The sequence below is a fragment of the Hippichthys cyanospilos genome, chromosome 18 (genome assembly GCF_059441005.1).
Source record: "Hippichthys cyanospilos isolate Australia breed blue-spotted pipefish chromosome 18, RoL_Hcya_1.0, whole genome shotgun sequence".
Lineage (NCBI taxonomy): Eukaryota > Metazoa > Chordata > Actinopteri > Syngnathiformes > Syngnathidae > Hippichthys > Hippichthys cyanospilos.
Window position 1 is genome coordinate 8,484,471 of NC_142386.1, and position 16,054 is coordinate 8,500,524.

General features: G+C 38.9%; 3 protein-coding genes across 3 annotated transcripts; all 3 read right to left on the bottom strand.

Annotated features, from left to right (window-relative positions):
• Positions 1-884: 884 nt before the first annotated feature.
• Positions 885-8,036, bottom strand: ggnbp2 (gametogenetin binding protein 2). The gene is made up of 13 exons (XM_088440307.1): positions 7,893-8,036; positions 7,179-7,301; positions 6,112-6,192; positions 5,765-6,018; positions 5,381-5,479; positions 3,916-4,029; positions 3,615-3,824; positions 3,365-3,533; positions 3,075-3,260; positions 2,116-2,428; positions 1,878-2,023; positions 1,616-1,792; positions 885-1,553 (listed from the first exon to the last, which is right to left on the bottom strand). The coding sequence occupies exons 2-13, from the start codon at positions 7,269-7,271 to the stop codon at positions 1,353-1,355; spliced, it is 2,043 nt and encodes a 680-aa protein (XP_088296433.1). The 5' UTR covers positions 7,272-7,301; positions 7,893-8,036; the 3' UTR covers positions 885-1,352.
• A 613-nt stretch (positions 8,037-8,649) lies between these two features.
• On the bottom strand, positions 8,650-11,797 carry LOC148408853 (glucosaminyl-phosphatidylinositol-acyltransferase PIGW-like). Its single transcript, XM_088440308.1, has 2 exons — positions 11,732-11,797; positions 8,650-10,496 (listed from the first exon to the last, which is right to left on the bottom strand). The coding sequence occupies exon 2, from the start codon at positions 10,491-10,493 to the stop codon at positions 9,039-9,041; it is 1,455 nt and encodes a 484-aa protein (XP_088296434.1). The 5' UTR covers positions 10,494-10,496; positions 11,732-11,797; the 3' UTR covers positions 8,650-9,038.
• A 514-nt stretch (positions 11,798-12,311) lies between these two features.
• Positions 12,312-14,741, bottom strand: LOC148408854 (glucosaminyl-phosphatidylinositol-acyltransferase PIGW-like). Its single transcript, XM_088441126.1, has 2 exons — positions 14,597-14,741; positions 12,312-13,776 (listed from the first exon to the last, which is right to left on the bottom strand). Exons 1-2 carry the CDS (start codon positions 14,597-14,599, stop codon positions 12,316-12,318), a joined length of 1,464 nt encoding a protein of 487 aa, XP_088297252.1. The 5' UTR covers positions 14,600-14,741; the 3' UTR covers positions 12,312-12,315.
• Between the last annotated feature and the right edge of the window lie 1,313 nt (positions 14,742-16,054).

Below are 16,054 nucleotides of genomic sequence, written 5' to 3' on the forward strand. Positions count from 1 at the left end.
TGGAAATCTTACGACACCTACCGGACGATAGTGTTCTTTCTGCACAGTTTATCTGTCCAATGATTGCAGGATCGATTCCTGTTCTCTCTCGCCAGGGAATTACAAAATGAGAAAAATGCATCTCTAGTAGCCTACCAGTCAAATGTAAAATGCAAGTCTCAAACACATTGAGACGTCAAGATATTCAAGCTATTAAATCTTGAAAATGCACAGCTGGGAATGGTGTCGTTTCAGTTCACAAAGCCTCATAAATCGGACAGAAAATACCGAGGTGTGAAAAGTTATCTAGGCAAAATATATCTTCTTTGAAAATTCCAAATAAAACATTTTCTCTTTCGATTAACACTTTTGATTCACCAAATAATTCAATCAATACCGTTTTATAATGTCGACAACTTGAATATTCCTCTACAATTCAAGAAATTGTGAATAATCACTGAATTAGGGAGTGTTTCCAAATATTTAAAATGCACACGCACATCTCCAAATAAATTCTACATACAAGTGCTCCAAATGGAAATATTCGTATTTTGTCCTGTGCTGTGAAATCATTGCTTTGTAGTCAATATAATGTATTCAATTTACGTCAGACCTTCAAAAAAGTGCGAGTTACTATATTTTCCTGCTATTTTTTTTTCTCCAAATATGCTAGAGCTCTCACCAGGTTTCAGCTGATAGGCTCCACCTCCACTAAAACAGAAAATGAATGAATTCCATTCTATTTGTTTTACTCTGCAGAAACAATTTGCATTTTTAACAGCATTAATTTTCCTGATTCACAGGATCGTATTTCTATTCAAGTATTAGCTCACAAAACCCCAAGAATTTGACAACGCTAGGTTAAAAACAAGTTTCTCCCACAACATAAGGGACAAAGACCTGAATGTGGATGAATAAATACTTTATTACATTTTCACTTTCTGCACTTTACATCACAACTTTTTTAAATTTTAAACATTTAATTCAGAATCTTTCAGAATTTTTTTCATTTTATTTTTCATTTTCACCGTAAAAGTGCAACATTTATCACCATGCTGAAGTGTCGCCTACGAGAATATGTCTGAGAACAAAGCCTTCCTGTAACACAATGCATGTTACAGCTCACAAAGATAGATTTCAATCTCCACCGTGCTCCAATCTAAAAACCTTGTACGAGCACCACCAAGTCAGATGGCTTGGTCTGAGAATCAAGGTCTAAGGTTGGAAATTAGAGTCAGCTCATCTATGTGCAAACATTTAATAAAAACCGACAATCAATCAACCCCCCAAAAAATTATAATTCAGAATTCTATCTCGTGGATTTGCTTTCGCAGTGGTTGTTAATGGTTTTCCTTGAGATATCATTAGTGCATTTAATTCACACTGGTGTTGGCAAAGCAGTTGCCACAGACAGTCTTCCTGTCACTTGCGCAGCAATAGTTGGTGAATTTCTCCTTCAGTAGCTGTCGATACTTATGACGGTTGCTGTAGAACAACCGATTCCTTTCCAAAAATGCTTGAATTTCATCCTGCGTGAGAAAATTCTCTTCATCTGAAATGACTTCAGAATCATCCTAGAAGAAGAGAACAATTTGATTAAATTTGACAAATGGCGCTCTAGATAACTCTCACTTACCAGGAGGTCCACTAGACTCATGTTGGGTCTGGAATTAAGGCTAAAGTTCTTCCCATGTTCTGCCCATGGCAGCTGCTGTGCACAACGGTCTATCTTCTCACCACACAAGGAGGAATTGAGATCTTTGGTTTGGCCAAGGTGGGATGATGACATACTGTGACTTCCATCCGTACGGCCCTGTCAACATGTGTAACATACTGGGGTTGGTCTTCTGGCTCAGATGCAGTGAATCAACCTTTCCAAACAATTAGATAACCCTTACTTGATTTTTATGCAAATCACTTCCCTTTCGTTTCTTTTTTTTACTCTTGCATTGAGGCTTTTCCTCAGTGTGTGGCCAACAGTCAACACAGCTGTCTGTTGCCTCCTCCTCTTTGTCTTCAGCATAATCATGTTCGTTGGACTCACCTTTAAAGAAAAGATGGGGCAAAACGATTAGCAGAAGCATTGAAGCTGTAGCTCATTTTGTGTTTCAATATGAGGTGTGTGTTACTGTCAACCTGGTTCATCATGGTTGCAGAGCCCCTCAGAGCAGGCGATATCAGAACCTTCTGGTGACCCGCTCTCACTGCCCTCGATGCTTGAGTAGCCACAATCGCTCCCAGCGGAGACGGAAAAAGTGTGAAAAACACAAACTTGTTTCCCTCCTTTACTTGTTAGAGTGAGTTTCGGATGATTGGTGGCTGTTTTGTGTGGATTTCGACCTTGTTTGTCTGGACAACTAAAGGATGTGCATGCATGAGAAGAAACTTTCTTCCCCTCGTTGTTGCTCCTACAGACAGTACAACTGCCCTCCTCAGGTTCGGGACACCCCTAGAACAAAATCGAAAGCAGCCAACTTCAAAATAAACCTTAGTTTACAAAATGATATATGGACACGGATGCCTTGATTTGTTTACATTTTGAAGTTCTTCTATGCAGTGTGTCGCACACTGACTAGTCTTTCAAAACACATTCAATTGCCAATTCAGGACACAAAACAAACAACTTAATTACTTGACATTTGCCGGACTGTTGCTGGTGTCTCAGGCTGTTATAGCTGCTTAAAAGGCACTAGCCAGCAATGCTCAAGTGCTCCATATAGGCTGACGTGATAAGACGTTAAATGACTGCACACATTGATGCTGACAGCCTAACAGTTTCTGTACTGATCACATTAACAAACCACACTCACATTTGCTACTTCAACCAGCAAGCTTGTCTCATTGACCAAAATTTATAGGGAGATTTTTCTGAAATCTATTATTTTTCTAGGGGGGAAAGTAGTAAGTCGCTAAGCACAGTTTAAATTTAATTGAACTTTTTATTATAATTCAAATACTAGATATTCAATTTTAACTTTCTTTTGCATGCATTACTTGAAATTGAAATGTTAATAGTTTAAAAAAATCAGATGGAAAATATTTTAAATGGGGCACTTGGGCTTGTAATGAAAATCTTCTCCAATATTGGCTCTTACCTCATGATACTTTTCCTTACGCTCTGCTTCCTGATCCAAAATGTCAAAGCCACACCTGTTCTTGCGGCGATTTTTCCGCTTTTGCCTCTTTTTTTCCTGCTTCAGCTGTTTCGCCCTCTCCTTCTCTGACAGCTCCTCGACAAATTGTTCGAGCCTACTGATCCCTTGCATCTTCTCCACTGCCGTCTAGACACATAATGTTTCCTATGTTAGGAATGTTATCACAGTGCTGTAGCGGCGTTTGTCAGCTTCACGGAACACCAACTCACACAATAGTTTAAGAACTGTACCTCAAAGCTTTTGCGCAACTCATCAATGCCCACATGGAACAATATCTGCCATGTCTGCTCCTCTGCTCGTAATTTCTGCCAAATCCGTTGCAGTCGCTCGCAGAGATGAATGCCCAAACATGTCAGGACTTCTTCCTGTGCATTATCAATGGTCTTGGTATGTCGCCTCCTACAATTAAAGACCAAAGGACCACAAAAATAATCAATCGCCAGATTACACACCCTTCGTAAGGTAATTAAGCTCACTTACTCATAGCCTCCTGCAAACTCAAGCTCTGCCCGACTAAGGAGACGAGCGATGTAGCTGGTCTCGTGGCACACGTGGATGTGGTGCTCACAAGGGCAGCAGCACAGTCCCTCATAGAGGGCAGCGCAATAATCTTTCTCCTCACTGCTGTCGACTTCCCCAATCAGGATATCGTATGCCCTCATTACTTTAGTCTTACATTCACTGCACACCCTGAAAGGAACAAAAGGTAGTCGTCTTTAAACAACACTTGAATACAAATGGAGAAATTTGGAAAAACCAAGATTGTCCAGTCAAATATTACCCATGTTTTTGCATGTGTCTCTCCAGCGTCTCTAAAAGACAGGCACTATCCACGAGTACCACCTCATCCCTGCACTCCTTAGACATCCGCTCCCACACGTCCATCCAGCCTCCCCTGAAAGTGAACATAATTCTATAAATTAATCGAGCAATGAGGATACATACTTCTCTTCCTAAAGCTTCTAACCCTGCATGAATTTATTTGTCTAAAGTTGGACACAATCGGGCAGGACCGCGATATAATATGAAACTTAGTTTACCTGAAACCAATGGAAAGATTAGAAACAAGGCACAAAAAAAAAAAAAAAAAAAAAAAAATAGGACAGCAGACATTGAACATCTGGGAAACCTGTATATCTGTTGAACATTTGAGTACCGGTAGTCTTATTTTCAAAATCCAGGCTGTTTCTATAACTTGCCTTAATAGGACATGTACATCATACATGTCATACATTGTATAAAACGTTTGATTTGATTTTTTTCAAGTTACTGGGAAAAAAAATTGCTGACAAGTCAAACAGGTCACACAGACAAATTGTCTGCAGTTTCTGAGGTGCTGTCAGGTTAGGTCAAAAGTTCAGCTATGGAGGAAATACGACTTCCTCTCATTTCACAACCACTGCAACAGTCATTGTGGTTGACAGTCCAAAATTTTGTCTTGCTTTTGCATCGTTGCTTGTTCTCTACCAGCAGTATCTGCACTTTTGTGATGGATATAACAGCAACAAAATTATCCTCTAATTGCTGGTCAATACTGATGAACTGAAAAACGTAATGACTTGCTGTTGTTGATATAATGACAACTTGATAGTTATGAAATCACGTTGAGTAAATTTTCTCATAGTTACACAATTCACACAACAAGTATAATATTATTTTACACTTGTGCATTGCCAAATATTTTGGGGCATTAACTTTAAAAGTGGTTTTAAAATGTCCCTTAAGGAATTATGCTCAACCTGGGATAGGTGGCACTCGTGTCCCATGAGAGATCAGGTGGCCTAGCAATTTATCAAATTTCACTTCATTTGTCAAAAATGTATTTAGGATTTTCCAAGTATATTTTTGTTAATGTATCTATGCCAGCAACATATAGTTTGTACGTGTGGCATGAGACTTGTCTTGTGTAAAAAGTGTGCCAATGTTGGGACTAAATTAGATGGTATCTTTGAAACTGTTAAAAAATAAAATAACACTCACCCAAGTAACTCTCATAGAAAAAAAAAACTACTTTTTAATCAGCATTATTATGACTAACATGAGGGAAGTATTTGTCTCATTCCAGAATAGCTTAGCCATGTGAATCGATCCATATGTGACAGTAGAGAAGTGGAGGAGTGTGTGGTAAACGTATACAGTTTCAATTCTTCTTACTTACGTACTTCTTAACTAAATGTATTGCAATATACAGGAATTTCATTGATTTGAAAAAATAAAACTGCACACACAGATGAGGATGTCCTTACCCCATCGGCCTGAGCTTAATGGTGTCCAAGGAGTGCAACTGGCATCGGTTGCTCTTTTTACTTTTAGGAATGGCATCAATGACATCATTTAACTTCGACCTGTTTAAAAAATATAAAATAAAAAAAGAACAAATGAAAACCCGGGGAAACTACAGACAGGCACACATATACAACTCTAACCAAACACACTGAGCATGGGGAAAAAAAACCAAAAAAAAGCCTGCCAAAATATTCTCTCTGAAAAAGACACACAGTACTGGTACATTAAACACAATATTTGCCTAAAAGGATTGGAAATAATGTTTAAATTTGAATTAATAATCGTACAATTCACTTTTGAAGACATGGGTTTGAAAAGACTGCACAAGAACAAGTATTTCTTACCCTTGAATGTAGAGGAGGCTGTACAGCTTTTTTATGTCAGCAAAACAAGCCTTGGTGACAGACAACTTTCCTAAAGGCTTCAATGTAAGCGGCTCCAAAGCTGTGGTCCCCAATTCCACTAAATGGGAGACCAGGCACTCCACGCTGCGTCTGCAGCCCACGCATGGCACCAGCTGAGATAATGCTCCACACACTTCTCTGGATGTCACTGACAAGGCCACAGTCAAGTCCTCATGCTTCAACTTGGAAAGACCCTAAAGACAGAGGGGCCACGTTTCTATTCAAATTGAAACAAGAAATTCTTGCATTTAAAAGGGGGGGGGGGGGGGGGGGTCCTAACTACCAACCTCTGTGAATTGTTTCCAATGGGAAGTACTAATCACTTGTTTATCTACATCCAGAACAGTATCAGCAAATTCCATCACCATCTGTCAACCAAAGAAAAGAGATAAGAGATTCATCAAATTTATTAGTTTTGAAAGGTGCAACAACAGTGAAATTATTAGGCATTAGGCAAATATTATTTTTGATAGTCATCACTTCCAAACTGAGCCAATATTTGCTGGAAAATTACTGATGTCATTCATTTCTTAAAAAAGCGTATGGTGTGTCGTTTTTCTATCATACAACTAATGACACCATTTTTCAAAAGCAACCACATAAAACTGTTGAATTCGCAGGGAGATTTGTTAGTTGAATTTCACAATGGTTTACATAATAAACTAGGAATGACAGGGTTTGCCTAGCAGCTCTGCCAGTAGTAGTACAAATTCCATAATCGATTTAAAATTATAGTAAAAACAGCTTAGTGAATGACAGGATTTGAAAAATATAGCTATACCAAGTCAAAAGGTATCCGAAATTAGCCGAAGGTTTGTTAGTCCATATCTCGCTAAGACGTTTGGAACAAATATGTTCCGAGTTTCACGTGGATTGATCCATGACGACGACACAATAAACTAGTGTTCAAATTCATTTATATCGCCCTTAATCAATACAGTATACCCCCTTCCACAACCAACAGGCTGAAATGGATGCAGGGTTATAAGTTAACACATTGTGCAATCTAAAACAACGCAAATTAGAATATTAAGAGTCAACTATGATGATGAAACTCTGCAGGTCACTCCCCTCGTAGATTGGGGGTTCGAATCCACACTCTTACTTTCTTTCCCTTGTGGAGTTCACATAACCTCCCTACACTCTTTATAGTTTTTTTTTCCAGCTTCCTCCAAAATCATGCTTCTCAGGTCATGTGAAGACTATAAACTGTCCATAGTATGACACCAAACATCCTTGAGTGGATATGATGTTTGAAGAGTCAATGACCCATAAGTATAGCCCTCAGCCTAAAGCACATCTGCCAATGTACCTTAAAAACATATTGGGCTACGTCCACATAAGGGCAACCTACCGTCAAGGAGTCATCAATATACAGAGGTATTTGTCTGGGAAGAAACAGGTATTCGTCTTCATTTTCTCTGCATACAGCTACCAGGCGTGCCATGATGTTCCCCCACCTTCAAATACAGCTGACCTGCAGGTAGCATGGGGAAGAGAGCCAATAAATACATTAGACATTCAACGTGAGCACGATTAGTGACATTTCCGTAGATAATTGAATTTAGGAGCCTTACAGCTGAATTACCAAGAAAGGAGCTGGACCAATAGTGCAGGTTGTTTTAGTCTGTATTTACTGAAGAGTTAACAACAATTATATCGCGAAGTTCAGATTTGGGTGCATTACGAGACGTCATGCTAACGTTAACTCGGGTGGCCAGAAAACACGGTGTAGCGACTTGTCGTTAACTTCACGAGGCGTTAACAATCCTCCCTTTGAGATATATATAGTCCGAGGATTGTAATAGAAGAAAGAACATCTGGCATATTAATACCACTTGCTTTTCTGTTGTTTGAATCAGGTAAACGCGAGAAAACCAGACGACCCACTTGTTAGCTTCGCTGCCCAACAGCGCTAGCATGAGCAAGCTCGTTAATGTGAATCCAACAGTTAAAAAGGGCAACGCTTCTGCCAATAATTGCTTTTAAAAACATTTTCGTCGTGTATGTTATTGGTTTATAATAATATGTTGTCATCCGTCGTAGGACACTAACAGTTCCAACTCACCCGCTTTTGCAAAGTTACTGAACAGCACAAGAGTGAGCAGTACCGGGCTGTGACTTGGTGCTGCGTTCCAGTGGCAGTGGGTAGTCGGATATTTCGGTCTCCACTCGGGAAAAGGCGAAATGGAAAACCTCTTTAACCCGAATAGCGCAGCCTCTGACGTCAACTTTCAAGATGGCTCCCAGGCGTGACTTTTAGGACGTCTTCATCACTGCTGCTATCATAAACCCTTCTTGTTAAAAACGAACAATGAGTTTACCATCATGTACACTCTCCAAGCAACACGTGCCGCGAAATTTAGGTGTGTGGCAAAATACAACCGCAGTTGTTTCCACGCATTCCTTTCATAATTATTCAACACGTATTCCCTTTGGAGTGTTTTGAAGTTTCCTTCTAGAGCTATGTCATGTATTTGACGTTAATATTTGATGTGTCCTCCCAGAGCTATGTCATACCTTGGCGTCAATTATACGAAGGCGTCGGCATTTGAAAAAAAAAAAGTACTCTCATCCAATGTTTTACTTATCTGAAATGTCATGTCAAGTTTGGTATAGGCATGTGACCATTCCGAGGTGAGCCCGCATCTCTCCTACCCTCATCACATTTTCAAAGAATACTTTGGCCACTGCTGCTACTTAACTAATTTCTTCAGATTGTCCTAGTGCAGTTATGGTAATGCATAGTACACTGGTAAAAGTGGATGTCTCATTGAGGCTACTGAAGTAAAACGAAAAAGGGCATATTCTCAAACGTACAGGCATTTTAGATATGTAAAAATATTTTAATGGACACAATACTGTACATGATTTGATAACTTGAGACAAAAAACAAAATCTGCACATAAGAGTTAACTAAAAGGGCAAGTCATTTTTTCTTGACAATATGTTTTATGCATTCATAAGGACTAAAAAGCAAAACATACTTGTCTAAGCACAGTAACGTGTTTGATATTGTGTTTGAGGAATATGATTCAAGCAAAATCCACCAACATTTATTCATCTAAAGTGACAGCCAATTTGCCATATTGCACAAAAATGTTTGCATTAACTTCCCCTTTAAAATCATATTTTTAAATGCACAGTCAAATTATAATATTTATTTTTATAAAAATGGAAAGCACAATTAAGGCCTGATACTTTAAGAACCATTTTAGAACGGTACAGTTACTCCAAAGAGGTAACAGGCATGTATTACAAAGCAGTTTCCAAACATGTACAACAACAAAAAGCATACTGAATATAAACTGCTACACCCAAGAGTGTCCACAAAGCAATTGGTCAGGATTGTAAAGATATTTGCAACCAAGAAAAACAGCATTTGATTCCTGTTAACAGCTTGAATGAGACACAGTTCTTCAGTCTCACCTTTCTTTTTGCGAGTGTCTGTATACGAATTCCATGATGATGGTACAAAGTAACAGCCTGATGCTGTTTTGAAAAAGAGTATAATCAAATCAATGAAGCCAATACATGACAGAAAAAGCAGAGACATCGCAACACTCCAGAGGCAGAAAGCTAGATTAGCTAAGCGACGAGACACTGGCTCAACAAATGTCTGACATGCGTACAATGCAGCAAATAGTTTGAAAGTTCCAATGAAGAGTTTAAAAACTGCTCCTACCCAGTCTCTGACATGAGATTTTGGCCGCATAATGTAACATCCAACCTGAACTCCTGCCATGTAGATGGCAACAAAACCCGCTATGGAGAATATGCCCTCCTTATTAGCATGCAGGAAGTCTTTTTCTCTGTCATTATTGTTCAAGATGAAATCCTTGAGGTCTGTTGTATCCAGAAGAAACTGATAAACACCACTAATGACAAGAGCTAAGGTCCACGAGTGTCTTGCACGTGCAACAACCAGAAGAATTTTAGTTACAACTCTGACAATGGCCAAAGTGAAGAAAAAATTCCAGTGGACTCCATATTCAGTCACATGTTCTTGGTAGCCCCTCATTTTGACAAAAATGAGTCGTAATAGACCCAGCAAAAACAGTGGCCACACAGACAAGATCTGTTTGCCGATATGTTTTATCTTGGATCCGTAAACATCCTTGCCACGTGCTTCCGGGCACACTAGACCATTTGCAAAGATGAATGCGCCGACGCCAAAATCCATGACTCCCGTTCCATAAGTTTCTGTTTTAGCGTATCGCCTTGGAAAGACTCTGAAGTCCACCGCCAGAATACTGATAGCTGTTTGCACATTCACCATCACTCTAAAGATGGTCACAAAAGGAACTTGTTTGAAATGAACAGTCCTGTTGAGGAAGGTGCTCAGAGAGGTTTTTCGGTTACTACGGTAAATGTGACAAAGCACGCATAATAAAACAAATGCAAAGCTCAAGACCACCTGGAGAAGATAGTCGCTGAGGACAGTGCATGAAAGGACGAGAGGAAGGACCAGCACGCAGAAATCGAGAAGCAAGTGAGAAATCCATGGAAATTGCAGCGGTAGATTTCCTTTAGCTTGATGGTAGATGATCAGAAAGAGAGCTCGGCTGAGGATGCATTGCGGCGTGAGAAATGAACCCACGACAATTTCCTGTAAACTGGTCCCGTTGAGATTACTAACGAATGCTTCTTTCAGTTCCTTCTGAGACATGGCCTGCAAAAAAAAAAAATGTATGTGATTGGAAATTGTTTTTAAAAAGGATGTTACTTGGCTGTAGCATAAGTGTTCAAATTAAAATGGAGCACTAATATATATTTTTAAAAATTATTTGGGACGTGGTTACACTGAGCTGGTTTCTCTCAAGCTTTAAGCTCATAATGTATTTAAATTAAAATTGTATTATTTATTATTTGATTATATTGGACCTGAGGAATGTGGACATGTTATTGCCGCTGTTGGAATTTCTAAGTAAATGTTTGCCTTTTCACCCCAAAAAGTTCCTGCATGTTCGTTTAATATCCCTTAAAGGAGTAATTTAAGTAAAATATAACTAGTACCAAAGTATAGTAAGAACGCTAAAGAATTAAAATACTTGTACATATAATTAGGCCAAATCAGTCCCAGTTTCTAGTTGTATGACGTTCATTCTGTCTATGGTTTAAAATTCAACAGTTGTTTCTTTTAGTCAGACTGGGAAATAAAAAAATTATAAATTAATAAACATTCTAAATTTAAACAAATACGTTCATTCTGTCTATGGTTTAAAATTCAACAGTTGTTTCTTTTAGTCAGACTGGGAAATAAAAAAATTATAAATTAATAAACATTCTAAATTTAAATAAATAACTTTAAAATCCTAACATTTCTAAGAAGTTTTACCTTCTACCTACTATTTTAAAGTTATTTCATTAATTTATTTCACACTTTGTGACGATTTGAAACAACAGTTGAAGTCCCAGGTGTTTTGGAGATCGCAAAAGTGTGAAGTGTGCACCGAGCAATGTCAGCAAGCATCAGGAATTGCAAATGCTATATGACTCTATCTAACGGCCAAATTGAAACGCATAAACATCGAAATGTTTCGCTTTGTGTGTGTACTAAACATAACACAAACATTTCACTTGTTGAAACAAATTAAGAGAGATAAATGGATTTTCCCTGGAAGTTCAATTTTTGGACACACATCTGTAAAAAATGCAACATAACGTTGGCTTACAGCTAATGACTTACTGTTGGGAAAATAAAGTTAGTTCAGTAGTTTAAAATTGCGAGTAATCTTATTTTATTTGAGAGGTCTAATAGAGCTCCTGTCTTTTGACCCTCACGGATGAGCTGTCATTTTGTGAAAAATACAACTTGTTTTTAATTAGAAGTACCGTATAAGTTCAGTGTAAATATTTTTTTGATGCAAAAATAGTAACTTGTCTATTTACCAGGACAGTACTTACCAGATGTCGACTTGAAGCGCATCTGCCCAAAAAATAATGCTGCAGACTTCACGTTGCAACGGTAGCGTGACGTCACCAGCCCAAACTACCGCTTTCACTAGGTTGCGTTCATAGAGACTCGGATTTTTATAAATCATTCAATTTCTATAGCCGATTATAGAAAGTTTTCTATAAAAGATTGTGACGTTATCGTGCCACAAACACTTGTTATTGGGAGCCTTTTCTATTAACCTTTGTATCCTTGCAAGTTGTGTCGGTATTGTTTAGAACATGCGTTTGCACGTTCTCGAGGAATCCAAACTGTGACATTCCAAAAACATACGAATCATTGATGAATATATTAAAGTATAAGTGGATATTCAGGTATACGTATTAGAACAGTACCTTTAAGTTACGTTTCAATATTATATTTTGCGAATTTAAATGCGCATTCATAACTTACCATTGACCACCGTACGATGACGTGTCATAGTGATGACTGATGGTTATAAGTTCACGTCTCCACCGTCCATCAGCAAGACCACAAGCCTTAACATTTTTTCAAAAGTGCATAAAAATCAACTTATTGTCATCACTGATATTATTTACCAAAATTTTATTGTAATTCCACAGAGATGCAAAATATATATAACAGTGCAGTTTGTGAACATGTAAGTCAGCAAGACACACACAGCAAATAAATCACTGCAATCTAGTGTGTTGACTAAAGTGTTGGTCAGTCCCGTCAAAACATTTGAGAGCAGGAAATATAACAACTGATTCTTGTTGATGGCATGAACAAGACACAACCCTTCCATCTCATCTTTCTTTTTGTGGGAGCCTGAATAAGAATTCCATGATGATGGTATAAAATGACAGCCTGATGCTGTTTTGGCAAACAATACAATCAAATCAACTAAACCAATACATGATATAAAAAGCAGTGATTGAGCAACACTCCACAGGCAGAAAGGTAGATTGGCCAAGCGGCGAGACACTGGTTCCACGGAAGTTTGACATATGCACAAAGCACTAAACAGGGTGAGCGTTCCCATTAAAAGGGTAAAAACTGCTTTGAGCCAATCTCTGACATGGGATCTTGGTCGCATGACGTAACACCCAACCTGAACCCCTACCATGTATATGGCAACATTGCCCGCTAAGGAGAATATTCCCTCCTTGTTAGCATGCAGGAAGTCCTTTTGCCTGTCATTATTGTGCATGATGAAAGCCTTGAGCCCTGTTGTTTCCAGCGCAAACTGATAAGCACAACTTACAACAAGGGCCAAGATCCATGAGTGTTTTGCCGATACAATCGTCAAAAGGAAGGATGTCAGAACTCTAACGAGGGCTAATGTGAAGAAAAAATTCCAGTGGACACCATACTCAGTTACATGTTCTTGGTAGTCGCTCATTTTGACAAAATAAAGTCGTGCTGCGCCAAGAACAACCAGGGGCCACACAGATAAGATCTGTTTGCTGATATGTTTCATCTTGGATCCGTGAACATTCTTGCCACGTGCTTCCGGGCACACTAGACCATTTGCAAAGATGAATGCTCCAACGCCAAAATCCATGACCCCTGTTCCATAAGTTTCTGTTTTAGCGTATCGCCTTGGAAAGGCTCTGAAGTCCACCGCCAGAATACTGATAGCTGTTTGCACATTTACCATCACTCTAAAGATGGTCACAAAGGGAACTTGTTTGCAATTAACAGTCCTGTTGAGGAACATGCTGAAAGAGGTTTGCCGGGCTTTACGGTAGATGCGATAGAAGACACACAACAAAAAAAAGGCAACGCTCACAACCACCTGGAAAAGATGGTCGCTCAGGACTGTACATGACACAACCAGGGGTAGGACCAACACGGAGAAATCGAGAAGCAGGTGAGAGAGTTTTGGAAATGGCAACGGGAGACTCCTCATCACTTGATGGTAGAGGATCAAAAGGAGTGCTCGCTTGAGGATGCATAGCGGGGTGACAAATGAGCCCATGACCACTTCCTGTAAACTGGTCCCATTGAGATTACTGACAAATGCTTCTTTCAGCTCCTTCTGAGACATGGCCTGCAAACAGTAAAATAATTAATAACATGGAAAAAATAGTAACTAGCATTTAGTGCTCTAACATTTGGTGCTCTTGTAACATTAAAGCGATTTTAATTGAGATGTCAGTACCAGTCAAAGTTTAATTTAATTTCTCCTACATTGTCAATTTAGACTGAAGTAATCCAGACTATGCAGAGACACAAAATGAATTATTTACTGAAGTTAAAAATGTTCCTCAAACAAAAACGTTTTTAGATTTTGGCTCGTGCAAATGAGGCGGTGTTTTGCCAAGATGACAGCTTTGCACATTGTGGTATTATATGACTGGAATGATTTTCACTTCACAGCTGTGCATTGTCAAGAGTTACTGCCTTGAATTTCCTCACCTCGTAAACTATTTGAGAGCAAGGTGTTTTCAAACATGACTGGGTTGTAAATAATTTTATTGGCGGTTTTTGTGTATATTTGCATATGCATATCCAACATTAAGTAAAGTGGTACTTAATTCAATTGGAATAAAATGGTGACAAAACATTACTTTTTTAAAATTTTGACGTGGCTGTAAGTGGATCATTTAAGTTTGGCTACATTTCATGAATATCAGGGTCGCTTGAGAAGATATTTTGTGTTTTTTTATGCAGCGTCGCGATTATATTTTATATTTGGTATATTTGGTACGCGTGACAGTCAAAATGGTTCGATCCTTTCTCTAAATAAACATATTTCGTCAGCACTCTGTACTTTCACTTTCACCTAACACATCTCAAGCACAATTCTTCCCGGTGAAGCCTTTCGTTCATGATTTCTTCATCATCATTCTTTCCAACAGCCCACTTACCATGATTTTTGTCCAGATACAGACTCACATAAGTCGTCGCAACTCAGGAAAGCTTGGTTTAGACTGAGTCTGAATTCAAACTGGGAGAATGTTTGGACCGCAGGAAGAGCGTTCCCAACCACACGGAAGTAGAGCAGCGTTGGAAATTCAATGGCGACTCCACTTGGACAAAATAGACAAAATCGCAATACTGTTTTTTGGATCACGTGACTACACCGGGCGTAAAGGCTACCAGGCTTCACGTGTGTCGCAAAACGAGACGGCGGGTTGGTGACGTGATAGATTAATGCCAAAGATGCTTATGGCCGGTGTCTTCAGACAATTTTTTTAACTTATTTATTTATTTATAATAATTAGATAATAATGAAGCCACTCTGCAATTGCTTTTGCCACTCAATTTTTATTAACAGCGTCGTGATCTCTAGGGGTAAATCAAGCAAGAAAAAACATCTATATTATTTATTAAGCAGCAAAAAACACGTTTTCAGGCATCTGAAGCCACTTGCAGTCGACTGAAATTGACATCAGAGTTGCTCATGTAAAAACCAATTATGGCTCGCTTCGACACCCCGCCATACATCTGAACTTGCAACTTGCAACCCCCCAACGCAAAAATCCATTGCACCTGTTCCAAAAGTTTCTGTTTTAGCATAGCGCCTTGGAAAGACTCTAAAGTCTACAGCCAGGATACTGATAGCTGTTTGCACATTCACCATCACTCTAAAGAAGGTCACAAATGGAAGTTGTTTAAAGCAAACAGTTCTGTTAAGAAAGGTGCTGAGAGATGCCTGATGGTTACTACGGTAAATATGACAAAATACACATAGCAAAACAATGGCAAAGCTCAAAACCACCTGGAGAAGATGTTCACTCAGGACGGTGCATGACAGGATAAGGGGAAGGACCAGCACGAAAAAATCAAGCAGCAGGTGAGAAATTTGTGGAAATGGTAGTGGTAGATTCCCCTTAGCTTGATGGTAGAGGATTAAAATGAGTGCTCGGTTGAGGAGGCAGAGTGGGGCGAGAAATGAGCCAACGACCACCTCTTGTAAACTCGTCCCATTGAGGTTGCTGACAAATGCTTCTTTCAGTTTCTTATGAGACATGACCTGAGAACATCAAAACATTGAAATCATTCAAGTGACACCCAAAGTCATCTTTCTATATTTACATTTATTCACCGTGTAAAGCTGCTTAGAAAAATATGTCTGCAATAGTAGATAACCTTTTTATAATTATTTACTGTACTCACCATAATTTTGATACAGTGCAGGCTCATAAAAGCTCTGTAGCAGGAAAGGTTTGCTTGCAGGTCTGAATCCAACCAGGATCCGCTTGATTATATATATGTATAAAAAAAAAAAAAATACACATGCGCATGCATACTTCAATCGCCACCTTGGGAAAATATCAATGGCAATTGGTTATGTTTATTTCTAGTACTGTATACAGTGATAG

Coding starts and splice junctions, on each gene's coding strand:
- ggnbp2 (XM_088440307.1), bottom strand. CDS start 7,271: ATGGCACGCCTGGTAGCTGTATGCAGAGAAAATGAAGACGAATACCTG. Junction 6,019..6,111: donor ATTGGAAACAATTCACAGAG/GTTGGTAGTTAG, acceptor CTCTGTCTTTAG/GGTCTTTCCAAGTTGAAGCA. Junction 4,030..5,380: donor ATTAAGCTCAGGCCGATGGG/GTAAGGACATCC, acceptor GTTCACTTTCAG/GGGAGGCTGGATGGACGTGT.
- LOC148408853 (XM_088440308.1), bottom strand. CDS start 10,493: ATGTCTCAGAAGGAACTGAAAGAAGCATTCGTTAGTAATCTCAACGGG.